Below are 21,149 nucleotides of genomic sequence, written 5' to 3'. Positions count from 1 at the left end.
TAAAAGTTTTGCTTAAAGATTTTATGTTGCTTTTTATTAAGTTAAGAAAATTGTAACTACTAGCTGATTTTTTTTTTTTTTTTGCCTATGGAGCTTATATTATTTCTGTGACTCTGAGCCACCAAACTGCCCTTACTCTATCATGTCATTAAGACCCAGCCTCATACCTCATAATTCCTGGTACTTTAACTGTCTGGTTGACTTAGTAAAAGGAAAGAAGTTTATATGTGTGTTTGGTTTTGGTTTTGTAATTTTGTTGTTTTTCATTTTGTCTACTGTCATTTAATCCAGACTCTCTTATTTTCTGGTTAATATAATAGCTTGGGGGTCATCATTTTACACTGTTAAGTTCTGAACCAATTGAAAAATGAACTAGAATTTTAAAATACAATAGGATTTAAAATATTAACTTAATTACTAGTAAAGCTGAATTGGAAAATACCTCATAGATCCAAGGCCAAAATGGATTTTCTTGTTTCTCCCTCATCTAGACTGTAGGGTAGAAGGGTCTGCATTGGACTGTGGGATTCTCTGCTCTTGTAGGGATGAGGCAGACAGGATTCAGATGCCACATGTTCACAGGTGCCTTTGGCACATTAAACATGTCCAGTAGAGAAAAATGGACCAAATAGTAAATTGTCATATAAATCAATTGTCCCATTCTGAGGACGAGTCTATAACATTTTTTAGAAAGCTGATGTAATTATTTTAAGGGCTCACAGAATTATGGTAAGAGGAAGATGGTTCCCTTAACAACTGGAAATATGGTCACTTTGATTTAAATTACATTTAGTAGTAGCTGGAGTTTGAAGATGGGAAGAGAAGTAAGAACTGTGTTGCCTAGCACGAAGAAACTCACCATGAACATTTGTCAGTTGAACAGCCATGCCCAATAACTCATGAAAGGCTAGACATTTTCTTCTTGCAAGCTTTCTGTGTTTCTTTAGCCCATCCTTCTCTTTGAGGAAAAGAATCCATTTTGTGTTTTTAAGACTTTATAGATATGACTGCTTAAACTGCTTTGACAAAGAAAAATTATTTATTCCCAGTTGTTGGAAACTCAGTAAAGAGGTAAACAGGGTAGAGAGCACACCAAGTCAGGAGGAGAAAGTGAAGTCTAGTTAGGAAAAGTGAATGTAGAGATCACGACAAGTTAATATATAAAAACTTTGATTTAGAAGGAAAGAGACAACTAAGGAGGAGTTAGTGGTGATAATTGTCCAATACTGCTTTAATTCACTATATTTTGAGATACTCAAAGTAAGGTAAACAGTGTTTCTAAGAGACTTAATTGGTATGATTTTAAAATCTGTTTGATATCAGACTAGCTGAAAGTAGAGAACCCAGGAATTTTGTCATTACCCTGGATCCAAAATTTAAAATGTCTGTGTTATCTTTTCTATCAACTAATAAGTATTTATTGAATCTGTGTTAAAAACAAGATATACTCATTATATCCTTTCATTTTCTCTGTTCTAGCCCCTGTTTACTTATTTTTCTATTATAGTTGTAGGCAAAACCAGTCTATGCTGTATACAATTTTTAAATAATTAAAAGGATAGGAATTGCTCCCTTTCCTACGACTTTGTTATGTAAAATTGGGAAAATAGGAAAGGGGGAGGGGTGAAGGGGGCTGGTCTTGGTGCTCCCTCTGAACATGCTCCCTCTGACTTTGTTATGTAAAATTGGGAAAATAGGAAAGGGGGAGGGGTGAAGGGGGCTGGTCTTGGTGCTCCCTCTGAACATGCTCCCTCTGAAATTCCTGTTAGACCACTTCCTGTTATTTTGGGAATGGTAATTGAATAGATTTTATTTACACTTAGGCTTGATAAGGCTTTTAAGATTTTCCAAGATTCTTTTTTCCTCTTAAATCTTGACTACCTCTATCAATTTCTTTTGCTGAGAAAGTTCTAGATCAAAATTTCCCTGCTGAAGTTTGTGCCTAGATTTTCCTAATTAAATACTGACTGCATTTTAGAATATTAAAGTTACAGCTTTAAGGTCTTTAAAGATCACCTAATTCCAATTAACTTCATTATATTTTTATCCCTCCCCAGCCCCCAAGTTTATGTAGATAAGGCAAAATGCTGCTACCATTAGAGGAAACATTTTTTCACAATAGTAAAACTGTAGCTCTTCATATCCTCTTGATTTTTTCCTTAACTTATACATTAACCTTGTTAAAATATTTCTGTTCCTATTTTGAGATTGTAGACTTGTTTTTCCATAGACTCTGATGCATTTGTCTAAGAACTTAAATATTAATAAATTTTAAAGGATTTCTAATTTGTAAATATATTTTAAGCTGCATTTTAAAATATAACAAAATCAAAAAGCCATATTACATAGAAAGCTTAATGAATTTTTATAAAGCAGTCCACTTATTACCACCATCCATATCAAGAGATTGGAACTTGCTACCTTAAACACACTCCACCTTTCTACTTCAGACGTAATTTACTCTTTATTCCCTCTCCTAAGAGTAGTCATTCTGAATTTTTATAGCATTCACTTTCTTCTCTGTATGGTTTTTATCATTCAAATAATAAAATTATATCACATTTCTCTGTTTATAATTAAGATTAAATGTCTTAACTCTTCCCTATTGTTCATTTGAAGAAACCACCAGATTGTTTGTCCTGACTGTTCTCACAAGCTGGATTTTGCTGGTATCTTTTCCATTGTGTCATTTAGCAGGTTTCTCTAGATGCTTCATTAGATTGTTTTGTTTTGTTTTTTTGGCAAAATTAACTTCATAGGTGGTGGTGCTTCTTCAGCTAAAGATATATTAAATGGGGTTACCTCTATTTTTGTAATGTTAGCAGTCATTGATGCTTAATACCTATATCCTTAGTTTGTTAGGTACAGTAGTCCCCCCTTATTTGCAGGGGATATGTTCTAAGCCCCACAGTGGATGCTTGAAACCTTGGATAGTAGCAAACCCTATATGTAACAGTGTTTTTTTTCCTATACGTACATACCTCTGTAAAGTTTAATTTATAAACTAGGCACAGTAAGATATTAACAATAATAGCTAATAATAAAACAGTTATGACAATATGCTGTAATAAAAGTTATGTGAATGTGGTCTTTATCTCTCTGATAAATAATATGATAACTGAGACAGATACTAAATAACTAACGGGTAGGTAGCATTTACACCATGGATAAACTGGACAAACTGGACAAAGGGATGATTCATGTCCCAGATGGGACAACATGGGACAGCATGAGATTTCATTATGCTACTCAGAATGGTGTGCACTTAAAACTTATGAATTATTTATTTCTAGAATTTTCCATTATTATTTCTTGAAATTTTCATTTAATATCTTAGGACCACTGGTACCTGAAACCTAGAAACAAAACCACAGATGGCAGGGTGACTACCGTATTGCAGAATCGGGTCATTCCAATTCTAACTTTTTGTTTATTTGTCAAAATACTTGTGTGAAGAAAACTTTTTCTTATTCTTTGGTCACCCAGCAGCAGTTTCATTAGAAAATTCAGGATAAATACTTGTTTTTATCTCTTTATTTACTGGTGTACAAAATAAAAAATGGTCAATCTGTCATCCTTCAAAGGTGACCAATATTTTTCTTAAGTATATATCATTATGAATTATATATTTTAACATTTTTATGTTTTTCAACCCATTCTGGATATTTTCCCAACTTTGGTGGAAGCTTCTTCAAGTTGGCTTTCAAGTCTTTTTAACACAACCCTAGTAGTTTTTGATAACTTCTTGCTAACTGTTATGACAGGATATGCTCATTTTTGTACATTTTTTGCCATAGACTTAGATTTAGTTATTTCTCCAAAAAGTCTTGGAAATGGTATTTCAAAACCAAAACTTGATTTTCTAGCTATGCTCATTGCTACTGGGCTTGGTCTTCTGTTATTAGAGCTAATGAATATATATATAGATTTGTGTTTATGTATGTTTTAAGATTGAATGCCTTAATGAGTTCATACTGATACTTCCTATGCAGATTTCAGGGCTTGAGGGTAATTACTTAACCTTTTTAAACGTATATCTTAATCTCCTTCACTCTGCTATGGGAATCCTATCTCTCAGCAACACATAGAATTAAGATATCATTTAATAATTTGTTTTATCTCATGTTATACACAAAATCTTCTAGGGATATCACTAGCATAATACCATATAATATGATTACCAAAAACAGTTTATAAAATTTTACATATGCTTGCTCCTTTTTTTTAGTTACCTACATTGTCAGATTATATAACTATTATATACACCTTCCTTTATATCCCTGCATTTATATTTGACGCGTACCACTAGTCTGTATGTTATTGTCTTACTAGTCATTTTTCTTGTTTGAAGCTCATTTTCTACTTGATTCCTCAAGAAGGAGTTATAGGAAAAATATCCATTTTCTCAATTTTTGCATGTTGATGACAGCTTACCTGCTGTTTTTATATTTGAAAGTCATTAGCTAGATTTGAAATCTTTGGCTCACATTTTCTTTTCCTGAGTATCTTAAATATGTTATCCTATTTTCATGAGGAATACAGAATTGTTTCTATTACAACCTGTTTCTGTTAACAGCCATTTGTGGTCTTTTTATCTGGATGTCCAAAAGATGTTTTCTTTTCCTTTTAAAGTTCAATAATTTATGAGAATATGTCTTAGTGTTGGTCATTCTGAGTTGATTTCTCCAGATGTGTTCTTTCAATATGGAGTTACAAATGTTCTTAAATTGCAGACAAGTTCTTTTAAAATTATCATTTTTTGTGTTGTTCACTTGCTTTGTTTTCTTTTTTTATGGGACTCCTGTTATACACATGTCGGATGTTCTTCGCCTGTCTTCTATATCTGTTGTTCATCTTTCTTACTTTATTCCTGGTCTGTGAAAGTTTCTTTTTATTGTTTATCCTAAAGCATAATCTATTGTGTGGTGACTCTTGTTTTCCTCCTACCTTAGACTTTATTTTGAAATGATTTATTTTATATGTAGTTCTCTTCTGTGTTCCTTTGCCTTGTTTTTTAGTGTTTCCCATCCTAATTTATGATGTTCTTTCATGTCTTGTATTATTTTCTTAATTGTGTTTAGAGTTTGAAATATTGTTACAGTTTTCACCTTTTCATGCACGGTGACATGATTTTTAGCAAGGTTCCACCATTAGTAGAGATGTGTTAATTTGCAGCCTCCTCATGAGCTTTCCAGCTATTCTCTGAAACTGGCCCCTTCATGTGGAGAGCAGGGGGAGACCAAAGAAGGAGGCAGACCACACCACATAGGTAGGTGATAGGTTTAATAAGCAAGGGAACTTATTTACAAGGCTGGTTTCTGGTGGCTGCAAGACAAGTAGACCTCTACACCTCCCTACCAGCATCTTAAAAGTTTATATAGAGGCCTTAACTGGGATCAGTCACATACTCAGAAGACCTAAACTGGGTTGTCCTGTAGTCTCAACACCACATTTTTGCCTCAGAGTTGGATCCTGGGAGCAGGAAAGGCAAGCAAAACGCACATTCTAAGGACAGGGAAGAGGATGAGGAGTCTCCTATTGCTTGGGTTCCAGCTCATGGGGTCAACTAATGGTAATGACCTTCAACAAAGTGTTATTGTTTCTTTTCTCTTTTTCTCTTATAGTAACTTATGTGAGATTTGGCCTGAGTCCTATTCTCTTGCTCCTTTTTCCATGAAATTAGTTTTTCTAAGCATTTAGAAAAAGAACTTGATTTAAGATTTTCTAATTTTATGGCTCTAGAGCTTCCTCTTCAGTTGTTTTCGGAAACTATTTAAAACTATGACTGCTTATATTCTAAGATTTCTTGCCTCTACTCTTCTCCCCTACTTTCAAATGCACCCTTTTAAAGTATACAAGTTAAGTGTTCTTTAGTATATTTATAGAATTGAGCAGCTCTTACCGCCATTAGATTTTAGAGAGTTTCATCATCTCCATAAGAAACATTATGCCCATTAATAGCCACTTCCCATTCCCCTCTCCTTCCAGCTGCCAGCAACCATTAATCTTTCTGTCTCTGTGGCTTTGCCTATGCTGGACATTTTATATAAATGGAATTATACAATGTGTGATCTTTGTGGTTGGCTTCTTTCACTTAGCATATTTCCAAAGTTTATCATATTATAGCATATAATAGTACTTTGCTCCTTTTTATTGCCAAATAATAACCCATTGTATAGGTATACCAAATTTTGTTTATCTTTTCATCAGGTGGTAGACATTTGAGTTGTTTCCACTTGTTGCCTGTTACGAATAAGGCTGCAAATATTTTCTGGTAGCATATTTATTTATATCTATCAGTCTTTTTGTATATATGGAAGAAAAACTAATGAAGCCTATTCCCAGGGGTCACTTCTGCCTCTTATATTTAATAAATTTTTTCTTGATAACTGTATGCTTAACAAAAATAATGGTGAGTCATGTACAATAATGGAAGAAGAAATCAGTCTTCTCTATGCCTTGTAATTTTGTTATAATTACTTGTCAGTCATTACAAATTTAATATGCCTTGGTGTTATATCTTAAGAAATCTGCCTAGGATAGCAGCCTTACAGATAAACTTTCTAAGTCTAGTCGAAAATTAAAATGTAAAATAACATTTTAATTTCTACTCCCAGAGGTGTTTCTCTTTTAGTTCCCAGTAAAGAATCTGGGAATTAGAAGACTTGGGTTCAAGTCCTGACTTTCCTGCTCAATTGATCTCTATGGTTGTGGCAATTTTCCTTTTCTGTCGAGAAAAAAAGGTTGGCGTAAATCGTCACTAGTAACTCATTTAACAAGGATTTCTTAACTTTATAATGAGAGAATTATATTTATTTCATCTCTGTGGACTTTCATAATCAGAACTTAACCTGTCATCGATGGTGCATAGACCATCGAGTAACTGGGAAGACGTAACTTAATATAGTAGGTGATTGTTGACAGGGAAGTCTTTTTTTCCTTCTTAGTCATGGCGGCTCATGTTTGATATGTGTATTTTTTTATTGCAAACTATTGGATATTTACATATTTTTAAAAATTATACAATATAATTTAAAGTTTGGTGGACACACCACTGTGAAGACAACCACTTGGAGTATCTAATTTTTGTATTGCTAGATACATGTGGGATATATTTATAAAACATTTTAGATTCAGTGAATATTTATTAAGCTAAAAACTGTTTATAATTTATTCAGTTTTTCCATTTTAGAGTTTCGTAAGTACTTGCTGAATTAGCTAAAACTTAATTAGAAAACAAACTTGTGGTTTTTATCAAATGCTTATTAAAAGACAAAAATGAATATTTTAAATATGTAAGTCCTCATATCACCCACTGTTGCATTTTAGAGATGACCTAACTTAGATATCAAGGTTACATTCTTAGTCATACGTCAGTTTTATAAATAGAGTTCTAATTCTTGCTAGAGCAGATAACACTCCTTCATTTTAAGCCTTGATTTAAGTGTAATTCTTGGTATCCAAAACGACTAAAAAGAAATTATAACTTGTAATTAATTTGGGCTATAGAGACCAATTTACTTAATCTCCCTATATTTTAGTTAATTTATAAGGCCAGCCTCTGAGACTGTCCTGAGTGGCACTGTTGAATACCTTTCTGGAGAACTCAGCTACAGGAGACTGAAAGGTGCTGTATTCCTTAGATGAGGAAGGCATGGATATGATACACCTTAAAATTTGTGTTGTATTTTACATTTTACCAACAATTTACACACATATTATTCATTTCCTCTTTGTAACCTATTATATTTGCTGAGATTTGTTTGTATTAGATTTACAACTAAATATTTTCTTCTTATGAGGACAGTGCAAATGACATTACTTTTTTTGTTTTGTTTTCCATATATTTATTGCTGGTATAAAGATATACAGTCAAATTTTGTATGTTACTCTTCCATCCTGTGACTTTATTTAACTGAAAATTTCTAGAAGTTGTTTGTAGATTCCTTGGGATTTTTTATAAAAATAATCATGGAGACAGTTTCTTTCTTCATAACCTATGTGCCTTTTATTTCCTTTTTGCACTGTGTAGAACTTCAAGCACTATGTTGAATAACAGTAGTGAGAGCATATGTCATTGCCTCATTCCAGATCTAAAAAGGGAATCATTCAGTTTTTCATCATTAAGTATAATACTACCTGTAGATTTTTTTATAGATACTCTTTATCAGGTTGAAGTTCCTCCATTCTTATTTTTCTAAGAATGGTTTTCATGAATGTGTTGAATTTTGTCAGATGCTTTCTTGCATCAATAGATATGATCATGTGATTTTTCTTCTTTAGCCTGTTTTGTGGTAGATTACATTAATTGATTTTCAAATATTGAACCAACTTTGCATCCTGGAATAAACCCCACTTTATAATGGTATGTAATTTACATATACATATGTAAATTATATTTGCTAAATTTTGTTAAGGAGGTTTACATCTATATTCATGAAGGATTTGGGTATGTAGTTTTCTTCTTTGATACTGTCTTTTTGTGCGTGTTTGTTTTAATATCAAGGTAATACTAGCTTCATAAAATGAAACAACATGTATTCTCTCTTCTGTTTCCTGGTAGAGAGTAGAAAGTATGATAATTCTTCTGGTATCAATTCTTCTTTAAACATTTGGTAGAATTTCCCAGTGAAACCATCTGAGCCTGGATTTCTTTTTTGGCAGGCTTTTGAATTATAAAATCAACTTCCTTAATAATTATATGGCTGTTCAACTTATCTATTACATATCAAATGAGTTGTGGTAGTTTGTGTATTTTGAGGAATTGGTCCATTTATCTAAATTGTCAGATTGATGTCTATAGGAATGTACTCCTATGATGGTTTTGATTTCTTCAGGGTCTGTGCTGATATCCAATTTCATTACTCATATTGGTAATTTGTGTTTTTTCTTTTTTTCTTCATCAGGCTAATCAATATTATTGTCCTTTCAAAAGAACCAGCTCTTCGTTTCATTGATTTTTTCCCCTCTATTTTTCTATATTCAGCTTAATAGATTTCTTTATTATTTCCTCCTGCTTCCTTTGAGTTTATTTTGCTCTACTTTTTCTGAGTTTTTGAAGCAATAACTTATTAAGACTTTTCTTCTTCCTAATTATAACCTACAAATTTTGATATTTTATATTTAAACTTTTTATTCAGTGGCATGTGTTTTTTAACTTCCATTGAGAAGTGTATTGTTTATTTTTCAAGTCATTTTTCTGTTATCTTTTTATTGTTGACTTCTAGTTTGATCAGTGAAAGTATTCTTTATACTTTTGGTTATTTTTAAATTGTTGAGGTTTGCTTTATGGCCCAGGATACAGTCTATCTTGGTGTATATTCTCTGGGCACTTGAAAAGAATGTGTATTGAGTGGACTGTTCTATAAATGTCAATTAGATCCTGTGGTTGATGATGATATTGAGTTTCCCATATTGGATGATTTTCTGTCTAGTTCTATCAGTTGTTGGGAGGCAGATGTTGAAGTCCCCAACTATAATTGTATATTCGTTGATTTCCCCCTTTCAATGCTGTAAGTTTTTCCTTCACATATTTACAGCTCTCTTCTTTAGTGTATACACATTTAGGATGGTCATGTCTTCTTGGTAGTTTAACCCTATTATCATTATGTATTATCTTTGTTCTTTTTAATTACCTGATGCTAATATAGCCACTGTCATGCTTTCCTTTTGTGTCATTTGCATGATATATGTTTTTACATCCTTTTACTTTCAACCTCCCTATATTGTTATATTCGAATGAGTTTCCTGTAGACAGCATAAAGTTAGGTCATGTTTTTTAATGCACTCTGCCAAATCTCTCTCTTGTAATTGGTATAGGTAGACCATTTACATTTCATGTAATTATAGATATGCTTAGGTCACCATGTTATTTGTTGTTTTCTAAGTCTTTTTTTCTATTTCTCATTTATTTTCTATTTGCTGCCTTCCTCTGCATTACTCATGCTTTAGAGTCCATTTTATCTGTAGTGTTTTTGAGTGTATATGTTTGCATAGTTATTGTAGTGGTTGCATTACATTATGTATACATAATATATCACATGTATATATATACATACATATTAGTTTATTGGTGTCAACAAGTTCAAATCAAGTATATAAACTTTACCTTCCTTCCTGACCCTTTATCCTTTTCCATTTAAAATTTTTTAAAATATTTCCTCTACATACATTTCCTGCCATTTCAGTGTTATAATTTTTTTCTTCAACTTTTACATATAATTTTGAAAACTCAAGGAGTGGGAGAGCCTGTTGTTTTTGCCCATATTTTTGCTTCCCCAGTTCTTCCTTTCTGATATTCCAAGGTTCCTCCTTTTTATCACTTTCTTTCTGTTTAGAGAACTTCTTTAGCCATTCTTTTACGGTAGGTTTGCTGGCAACAAATTCTCTTGGTTTTCTTTTGTCTGAGAAAGTTTTGATTTTCCCTTAATTCTTGTAGGATATTTTCTCAGGGTTGATATTTCTTTTTTTTTCCGCTCTTGAAAAATATTTTTCCAATTTCTTCTGGCCTGTATGTGTTATGATAAGAAATCCACTGGGGTTAGAACCCTTTTCCCCCTATAGACTAGGTGTTTCTTTCTTTCTCTTGTTTCAGGTTTTTCTTGTCTGTAGTTTTCAGAAGCTTACTATGATGTGCCTTGGCATGAATTTCTTTGGATTTACCCTATTTGGTGTTTGCTAAGCTTCTCAAATCAGTATGTATGTTCTTTGCCAGATATGAGTCAGTCATTATTTCTCAGCATATAATTTGTCCTCTCTCGTTTCTCCTTTCCTTACAGGATTCTGATGACTTGCAAACATCAATCTTTTGCTATAGTCTCATGGGTCCCTTAAGCTCTGTTTTTTGTTGTTTGTTTTTTAGTCCATTTTCTCTCTGTTGTTCAGACTGGGTAATTTCTTTTGTTCTGTCTTCTAGTTCACTGATTCCTTCCTCTGTCCTCTCCAATTTGCTCTCGAGCCCGTCCATTGAGTTTTTTATTCTGCTTACCGTATTTTTCAGTTTTAAATTTTCCATTTGATTCTTTATGTCTATTTTTTGCTCAGACTTTCTGTTTTTGCAGTTTTCAAGTGTTCAGAATTAACTAAGCAGTGTTATGATGACTACTTTAAATTTTTTGTCAGATAATTCTAACATCCCTTGATGTTAACTTCTATTGGTTGTCTTTTTTCATTCAGTTTAAAATCTTCCTGGTTCTTTGTATGATGAGTTGTTATTGAAATCTAGACATTTTTGCATTATGTGATGAGATTTTGGATTTTATTTAACAAACCATTTCTCATACCACTCAGGCAGTTAGTAGATGAGGGGCAGGGGCATTTTGTTACCACTCAGTTGGAATAGAATAAAAGCCCAGGTTCTCTACGGTCTCTCTTGATACCCAGGGGGAAGGGGTCAGCTGGGTAGAGGTAGGAATTCTGGCTTACCACATTGTCTCCACTCACCCTATGGTAGAGGTGGTCTTGTTACCACTAAGCAATCATGAAAGTTCTGACTGCCCACTAAGCCTCCTCTGACATCAACACAAGGAGGAGAGAGAGTACCTCATTTCTGCCTTCTCTTACTCCTCCCTGAAGAGGGTGTTATGGTGCCTTGTTAAGCCTCACAAAGATAGAAGTCAAGGCTTCCCACTGGTCTTTACTGATGTGGGTGGGAGTTAGGGCTACAGTTTTTTCTGTAGTATTTGGCTGAAATAGAAAATTATTATCTAAAAGTTTTCTTTCCTAGTCCTTGGCTAGAGACAGACTTTTTTGGTCTATCATACCCAATGGCTTTTCCAGGTTGCCAGCTCTTCAGCTCAATCTGCAATATATGAGGCAAAAAGAAAACCCTGGGAGCTCATTATCATGTCATCCCTCAAGTTTCAAGGTCCTTAGATAGTCTTTCTTATATCTGCTTTTCAAAGTCTTCTTATTTTTGTTTTATATATAATGTCCAAGGTTTTAAATTATTCTTAGTGAGAGAAATAGGTAAAAATACATCTATTCCATTTTCCCAAGTGAAAGTCTAAGATTCTTATTTTTAAAAAATTTCAGGAGACAGCTATTTCCCTGGCATAACTATTAATAGTTAAAATGGTGGTCAAAAGCTTTTCAAGAAAGACAGATGCTTTTTATAAAGCTTATTTTTAATAAGATTTGAGTAAGATATTCAAAATTTTATAAATATCTTCCAATATTTATAAGGCTGTCTTGTAGACATGAAATACTCTCAGTCTCAGCAATCTAATCTGCCTAATTTCAATATATCCTTTATATCAGTCACCATAAGAAAGAAGCCTAGGACTCCTTGGTCATCCTCCATCCACCAGATTGTTGTTCACAGTGTCTTATTGCATCTCTTAATCTGACCTCATTTCCATCCATCTCCATCTCCATCTCCCCAGGCTTTTGCAAATTACTCTTTGTAACTCATGATCCTCCTCTGAACTTTAGAGGAGGACATTATTGTTGGATAGTGGACATTGTAAAGTTTTACTGTCTGAAACCTGTGTCCCCACTAAAAATCTCAATTGAAAGACTCACAACTATGGTAAAAGCTAGGACTGAAGATGGCTTTTCTGGAGTTGGTACTGGAAGGAACAAGTCTAGTCCACACCTTAGAGACACAGAGCCTCAGTCATCCACTTATCCAGTGAGTCTTCAGGAAAAGGGTGAAATAACTTGGGTAGAGATTGGTCTGGCAAGGGAGACAAAAGTGGAACTATAGAGAATGGAATTGAGAAAACATTTTTATAGTCACCAATAGAAAGGGGAAGGTGGGTTATAGAAGATAAAAAAAAAAGTCTTCTGTGGACATCTTCAGTTTGTACCAGAGGAGACTAACAGTTTTGGGGAACCAAGACATGATTGATTCGAGAGCCATTATTCCCAACTATGGCTCTACTTTTATCTTCATTACTCTTTTTTTTCCCCAAAAGGTCTTTTAAGATTTTTATATTATTCACTTTTAGGAGTTTAATCATGTTGTTCCTTGGTGTGGCATTCCCTGAGTTATCACCAGATTTGGAAGATTTTCCACCATCCTTTCTTCATATCTTTTTCTGTCCCACCTATATTCTCCCTCTATCTGTTAAATCTCGTAATATTGACCTGTAAGTTACTGAGGCTTTATCATTTTATTTTTGAGTCTTTTTATTCACTGTTTTTGCTTTATTTAGTTTGGGTAATTCTTATTGTTATGTCTTCAGGTGCCTCTTCTTCTGCAGCATCTAAACTATTCTCATCCACTGAATTTAGCATTTTGGATATATTGTAAGCTTTTTATCATAAAAATTCTGTCTAGTTCTTTCAAAAATCTTTTATTTCTCACCTCACTATATTTTTATTTATAACCTTAAGCATATATGTAGTAGTTTCTGTAAGATCCTTGTCAGCTAATTCTCATCCCTTTGACTCTTGGTCTGCTTCTTTTGACTGATTTTATCCTGGTTTGGTTATCATTTTTCTGTTTTTCTTACGTCTATTAATTTTTTATTGGATAGTAGACATGAAGTTTGTTCTGCACTGGATTTTATCTTCTTTTAAATAGTGTTGGACTTTGCTGTGGCAAGCAGTTATTTATGGATCAGTTTGATCCTTTTATAGCAGGGATCAGCAAACATTTTCTTAAGGGCCAGATTGTAAATATTTTAGGACTGTGTGTAATATGGTCTCTGTTATAACTACTTAACTATGCTCTTGTACCTGGAAAGCAGCCATAGACAATATACAAAACACATGGTGTTGACATGTTCTAATAAACCTTTATTTACAAAAGCAGTTTCCTTGCCCATGGCTGATAGTTTGCTGACCCTTTCTTTAGGGACTTGTTTTTAAGTTTCGTTAGAGTGGATTTAGAGTAGCTTTATTTTAGGGCTAGTTTATTTCTTTTGAAGTGTCTCCTGACTGCTCTGGATGTTTGGCAAGGATTCTTCAACTGGTTGAAACTCAAATGTTTCCTAATTCTTTATCATTCTCTATGAGCTTTGGAGGTTGTTCAGTTTACAGTGCTCCAAGCTTCCTTTGCCCAGTCTCACAGATTCTGTTTAGTATGCGCACAGCTCAATATTTAGCCAAAGAGTCAAGCAGACCCCTAAGCTGAGTTTTCACTCCCTCCTCCAAAGTACTCCACTCCTCAAATTCCAGTTTTTGTCTTCTTAACTCAACGAGATAACTTTGCTCAGGATCCTCCTCCTTTGTACTGCTCTGTACAGTCTAAAAGTGTTTCTGGACTACCTCACCCCCCGCCAGAATAAAATAAAATACTGACAGGGTACACCACATTTATTTTCCTTCTTTCGGGGATCACAGTCATGTATTGCCTGTTGTCCAACATTTGAAAACTGTTTAATGTTTTGCCCGGTTTTATAAGTGTTTACAATAGGGAGTTAAGCCCTTCACAGTTTTGTCATAATAGCAGGAAGCTTCTATGATGATTTTAAAATAAATACCTGAGTTCCATTCCAGATTAAATTTTATGGCCTGGTGCCTAAGGTTCCATACTTTTTTTTTTTAAAAGTTCCTACAGATTCTGACATAGTCAAGTTTGAGAATCATGGCTCTTAAGTTTTAGGAGCCAAATAGACATAATTTGAGCACACCAAGTACTGAGGCCTAGTATACCTTAAGTACAGAGATGCTGACTTTTGAGGCTCTGATCAGACAGAGGCAGAAAGATCAGCTGGGAAGGAAGGATGCTATGTACAAAAACCAGATTGAAGGTAAAAGATGTATTTCCCCTATTTTGGAGTTTTGAAGCTAAGGCTTATCCTCTCTTCTTCCGCCCAGATACCAGATGAAAACAGTAGCCAGACTCATCCATTCTTTCCTTTCCTCCGTACTATGGTAGACCTTAAAGTTATTTATATCTTTTAGACAGATTAGTAGAAGTGAGGAGGATGAAGTTGAGTAAAATTTTCGCTTTCTAAGGTCTTAAGGACCACATCCCCGGCCCAAGCTTTCTCTTCACCCCTATCCTCTCCAAACTAATAGAGCTTGAGGGAGAATATGGTGACCTTTTCCTGCCCCCACCCCCCATTTTCTCTGAACATCACCCAAGAGTTCTTCATTTAGGTAAAGCATGTTAAAGTAATATCTTTAAAATGTTTATTGTGTATAGCCATCCATGGGCATTTGAAGAAACTAAAACTGATATCTGCGTAGGTCATTTATCCATACAGAATACACAGGGAAGGATGAATGTGTCCCCTAGGACATCCGAACCTGTACTGCCAAGGGACCACCACAATGATAAAATTTATTTAAATTTATTTTGGCTTAAAAAGTAGTACAAATAACACATTTTATTCTTTCATGTATCAATATTTATTTTAATATAAAAAATATTTTAACGTTCCACTTAGAATTAACATTACAGAAAAATGTACTGTCTTTATCCTGTGACTTCATATACCTCTTGCTGTGCCCCTAGATTAGTAACTTCCTACTGGTTGAAGCACAACAATAGAAGCAGTTTTGTTTTAAATAATTTTTAGTTTTGAAATTTTAAGTTACATTATAGGCGGTACAGGTACACCCACCAGATGCTTGATACATGTCTGCATCAGTGTTTCTTTGAGGGGAAAGTGCGTTTCAAATTCTAGTCAACTATCTGGTAGTCAACCTATTTTTCGCCTCTAGAATGAGGCCCAGGTTAGTGCCCCAGTGAAACAATCCTGCAATGCCCTTCGCTCTTCTGGTATTATGGGTTCTTAGCTGGCATAGTTAAAATACTGTTGTAAAGGATGGTTAACAATTCTCTGAGTAAGGACTTGTGTTATATAGGGCTTACCAGTTATTTATTTTTTTTTAATTATCCCAGAAATATTCTTATTCCTTGCATTTCTATAAATTGGGTTTTCATGAATACGAGTATGCTGGTGCCCAGTCATCAAGTGTAATATAAAGCAGTGATTTTACTTATACTTGTTTCCAACATTGGTTTTTCTTTCCCATTCTGCAGTACTTTCTCCAGGCAAATTCCGCTCTCCTGCAGCACCATCTCCTTTGGCCCTCCGGCAACCAGTAAAAGCATTTAGTAACCATGGCTCTGGTTCTTCTGGTAGTCAAGAAACAACACAACTCACACAAACCACCTCCTCACCTGGGCCTCCCGTGGTTCAGAACACAGTCCCAGCAAATCCTCCCAGCAATATCAACAGCACTACCCTAACCAGACCTGCAGGGACAACCACGATGAGAAGTGGCTTGCCCAGACCCAGTGCCCCTTCTGCTGGGGGTATACCAGTGCCTCGCAGCAAACTTGCACAGCCTGTTCGCAGGTAAGTGACAGATGCTCTGTTTCAGCATTGTTGGGCATAGGAAAGTGAGTGGATTAGAATTACCATCATCTTTGCATTCAGTAGCGAACATAGAGTCCTAGTGAACGTAGAGAGTCCTAAGTGGGTTCCCAGTGGAGTCTTAGCACAATTTGAATAAAACATTTCTTTATTTGCCTAAGACTACGTAACTAAAGACCTTCAGTTCCGAGTGTGTCTGACTTCAGAGCCCTTTTCAGACTATTCGAATCTGCCTCTCTAGTAGTGATGGTGGCACTAATAAGCCTCTAATATCACATTCATCACCCTGCCCTTCAAACAAACAAACAAACAGGTTGATAATCTATGTGTTTGGAAAAGACGAGACAGACCTTTCCTTTCTTGTACCGTAGTAGCTAGACTTCACTAACAAAAAGGTTGGCAAAGTCACCTGATGTCCAGTAAAACTGGAAAGTTGTGAAAACGCTGAGCGTGGGATGGTTGTGCTAATAGCTGTGTAGAACTTGATCTCAGTCGTCCCCTGGAACAGCCTTCATTGGACTGTGGTGCCACCTACAGAGTGATTACATATGTGGGAGATGGCATGGTAACATTTCATTAGTGCCTTGCAAATCACTTTATAAAATTGCTTTATTTCAGATCCTTGCCAGCTCCTAAAACCTATGGTAGCATGAAAGATGACAGTTGGAAAGATGGCTGTTATTGACCAGCAAAGACAAGAATGCAGAGGTCCACAGCTTCATGGATACCCCTTCACCAGGCTAAAAGACAACTTTTATATGCAGACTGTTCAGATAAGACTCTTGGGATTTATGAAATCCCAGCACTCTGTCTTAACTAGCACAGACTGACAGAGATGATCAAACAGCACTTTAATGACATTTAACATCAGATGTGTTTGGTAATCATACAATCACTCTCCATGGAATCACTTTCAGTTTTGTTTAATAGAAACTAAGTTGATTTTTTAAATATTTGACAGAGGCCAATATCTGGGCAAAAAACTAATGGATGCCAAAGAGAAAATGCCCATTTATAAATGAGAGAGTACCTTTGTGCACAAGAAAATGGCGAATTCAAGCTATCCAAAACTTCACATTCAACCAAAATTACTGTATAAATGGTATCAATAAATATTTGTGTTAATGAGAACTAATATTCTGACTAATTATGTAAAATGTCTCACTAGTGTTTCACTGGTGCTCTAAGAAACTAGGCTGAGAAGGAAGAGCATGGGCGTGGGAAGAAACCTGGGCTAGAGATTTAAAATGTGGTACCTAAATTTAGGACAATTGTATAAATTATTCTTGCAGATTCATTAGAAAAATTGTTATTTTGTTTAATCTTAAGTTTTGGATGTCGCTCACATATCACCACCACCAAAGTAGTTCTACAGCATACATCCATCATGTTGCGTTGACAGATCGGACTTCTTTGTGTTTATTGTGATTGCCAAAAGGGCTTAATATCAGTTGTACAATCTTTCTAAACTGTATAGCTCCTGGCTCAGGAAAGACAGCCTTTGCTGTTGAAGCCAACTTCTTCACATGCTGTTATCTGTTACAGAACTAAGAGATCTTGTTTTTATTAGCAGGTTTCCATGATGGTAAAGAGCAAGTAGTATGTGTCTTGATTCTTGATATAAATAGAACCACCTCAGTGCTTACATCCTGGAACAAAACCATACAGTGAGAGAGAGGAGGGAAAAATCTATGCACTTAACTTATAAAATCTCTGGTAATGACAGTTGTATTGTTGCTATTAAATGACACAACGGTCTATATTATGTGGTAGGAGAATAGCCTGCTGAACCCTACCTAAGTTGATCTACTTTAAACTGAGTAACTGTAAAAAACATCCTTTGAAAATGCTGTCCCTTTTGACTTATATTCTGCCTTACATCATTTTTTGCATTTTTGTTAACAAATGGAACCAACTACGTATGACTCTAACCCTTAAATACTTGCTCTCTGATGGCCCTCATGTGTACCCTGGGAATCACTTATTTAAATTTTACTAGACTATTACCAGACAAAAATGTCCTGTAGCAGGCTTCTTATTTTTCATGGTGAGAAGTCTGTTTTTAAATACTTAATTTGAACAGTCATATCAAATTTGGCAGTCATGTCATCTAAAGGATTTTAGAGATTTGAACATTAAGTTCATTTCCTGTTAGTCAAAGACATTCTGTAAGTTGGCAAAAGACACTGAGAGAGAAATGGGAATCTTGATATTCAGGATAGCATTGAGGTTGACATGTTGAGGAAATGATAAAACTTTTGAAACCACGCCTCCTCTTCTGCCATGACTGACACCGTGCTAGTTGTTATTAGTTTGGCCAGTAGGGAGTCATTTAGTCAGCACAAGCAGCAGGAGATTTTAAACTGCCAATGCTAGTATATTTCGGTATATGATGCAAGGAAGAAATTTATCCTTGAATTTGAGGGTGGTGGGGGTGGGTCAGGAAAGGATGGTGACAGAATTCCACGTGATGATGAACTAGAAAACGTTGCTTTTAAGAAGATAAAGCATCTGCTTTGGGTGTTGGAAGGTATCCCTTATAAAAATCTTAAAAGAAAGAACTAGCCACTGTCTCTCTTTTAAACCACATATACACAAAACAAAATAGGTCTCAGTTTTCAGTGCAACATTGCAAAAAAATATATGCTGCAATCTAACAATTAAAAGGAAATTTAACTCTATTACAAAACACCCATTACATTTTTAAGTTAGATTATCAGTTTCAAAAGGAGTATTCAGGTTATTTAACTTTGTTTCTAAATGGCTGCATCAGAATAAAAATGTCTATTTTTTTTATTAAAATATTTCATCACTTGTTAAAAATGTATGTGGATCTGAGTTGTATTATTTACCTACTGTTGTACTACCACAGACTATTGGCTTTTAGTTTCCTAAAGAGAAAAATTGCCTTTTTACTAGAAAGCCTTTGTGTATTGCCAGTTTTTCTATTTGGGAAAATCTGAGGATTCACTGTGGTTAGTCTTGACAGGAGAAACGTGGATTTGATAAACTAGTGCCTATGATTTTAACTTATGTTTGTTATGTAGTTGTAGGGGTTTTATGAATGTCAATTATTTTTTTGTGCCAACAGCCCAGAATTGTCACTTATATGTAAGCAGAAAACGATGAGCTCTGCTTCCAAAGTTATTTAATTTTCTCAGTGTTTGAATGTTATTTTTTTGTGTGTTAATAAAATTGTAAAGAATTGGAAAAATATAAATATTCTTAACTCAAGCATTTGCTGGATCATTTTTCTACAAAACTTGTTTGTAATATAAAACACTCTCTGAAGAGTTGACTTTTTCAGTTTTCATACCCTGGAAACTACATTTTGTAAAACTGGGGACCATTCATAATTGTCAGATACTTTTTTAAATTATTATCTCAATACATCACTTTTATAAAAAAAAAAAAGTTTTTTTGAAAGGAAATTAGATACATGTGTCCCCAGATGTTTGTATGATTAGAATGATCTAGACTGTATGTTTAAATTAACTTTTTATTGAATGTACAGGCATCAATTTTTGACATTACGCATGGTCCTTTTAGATCACATGAAGTTTGATTTGCAAGCATTTCTATAGCTGAACTTGTATGTGTGGTTGCCTCCTTAATAAACAGCCTGACCATAATGTTTATTATTAAATTTATATGTTTTTTCAAGTGTTATTAATTTCTGGATATGGTAAGGTTCCCTACCCCCGCCACCAGTTGCCTACAATTGATTCTAATAAATTTCTCAGTTGATATTTTTAAACACACAAACCCAAATCACGTTGCCATTTCAGATTTGATCTTCATGAGGTTGGAATGTGTCATGTCATATTCTCTCTGTCCTGGGTATTTCGTATGTGAATTATTTGAAGTAAATTTATAGTTTACTCAAAATTGGTATGTTCCTGGAACTTTTTCACCTGCTATGAATTGATATCTAGTTAGAAAAAGCTAGCATACATGAAACAAGCAAATGCCATTGTATAAGAGTTTCCAGGGGGAAAAAAAATGCATTTTCAAACCAAATATGAGTATTTATTTAGTCAATCATTTGCATCTTTTTTCTCATGAGAAAAATTAAGAATTATATACTGTTTAATTAGTTCCTGCATTCCTTTTGGAAGGTTTTATTGTCCTCTATGTTATAATCAGTCTCACTAATAAGACAGAAATGACCCTTCATGTTTGGATTTTTTCCCAGCAAACCTAAAATCTTAAGATCCATTTAAAATTAAATGTCAGTATACTTGTAAACCAATGAATGAGAAGTTCACTAAAGTTGTTATATGCCCTGTGTGACAGGAAAACCCATACGGAGGTTCTTGTGAAGTATTTGCTATAGCGGTGTTCAACTTTGAGTTACAAAAACAATAAATGCTAGAGAAACTAACTTGGAAGAAGGTAGTGAACAGAATGTTCACATGAGCACAAAGCCAAAGTTAGCAACCCCTAATGTATTTTGATTTTGAATGACCCTAATTATAAGTCCGAGTGGACTAAGAGAAGTGGATCTCTGGTTACTAGTCTGAATATGGAACTCATTTCACTCATGGACTTTACTTAATACAACCTGGTTAACACTATATTAAGTGATGCCAATGGCAAACCAATTATCCATTATAACGTTAATGTTTTCACTTTAAAAAGAAGAGAAAAAAGTAAAGGTTTATTCTGATTTTGAAAGTAATATTAATTGCTTTTAAGAAAGCATATTAAGAAATACAGAAGGTGAAAATGATCCCACATTTCACCTGGGGATCTCACAATACAGAAATATAAATATTTAGGTGCTGACTTCTAACATGGTTGTAAAATATTAAGTTGAAGGGTAAAAAAGTTTTCTGTTTCAGAAGAGAAGATATTTTTCATTAAGAATGC

The 21,149-nt window shown here is 34.4% G+C and overlaps 1 protein-coding gene across 2 annotated transcripts in view; it reads left to right on the top strand.

The window, feature by feature from the left end:
• SLAIN2 (SLAIN motif family member 2) overlaps window positions 1–19,927 on the top strand; it is a 65,624-nt gene extending 45,697 nt beyond the window's left edge. For both annotated transcript variants that reach the window (XM_016128164.2, XM_016128162.2), the window contains 2 exons: window positions 15,941–16,259; window positions 16,896–19,927. In XM_016128164.2, the coding sequence (XP_015983650.1) occupies window positions 15,941–16,259; window positions 16,896–16,962 (386 nt within the window). In that variant the 3' untranslated portion in view covers window positions 16,963–19,927. The remainder of the gene's footprint in view (window positions 1–15,940; window positions 16,260–16,895) is intronic.
• Window positions 19,928–21,149: the final 1,222 nt, after the last annotated feature.

Source organism: Rousettus aegyptiacus, unplaced genomic scaffold (genome assembly GCF_014176215.1).
Source record: "Rousettus aegyptiacus isolate mRouAeg1 unplaced genomic scaffold, mRouAeg1.p scaffold_m13_p_10, whole genome shotgun sequence".
NCBI lineage: Eukaryota > Metazoa > Chordata > Mammalia > Chiroptera > Pteropodidae > Rousettus > Rousettus aegyptiacus.
The sequence above is the reverse complement of the archived record's forward strand: the minus strand, read 5'-3'. Positions and strand labels throughout refer to the sequence as shown.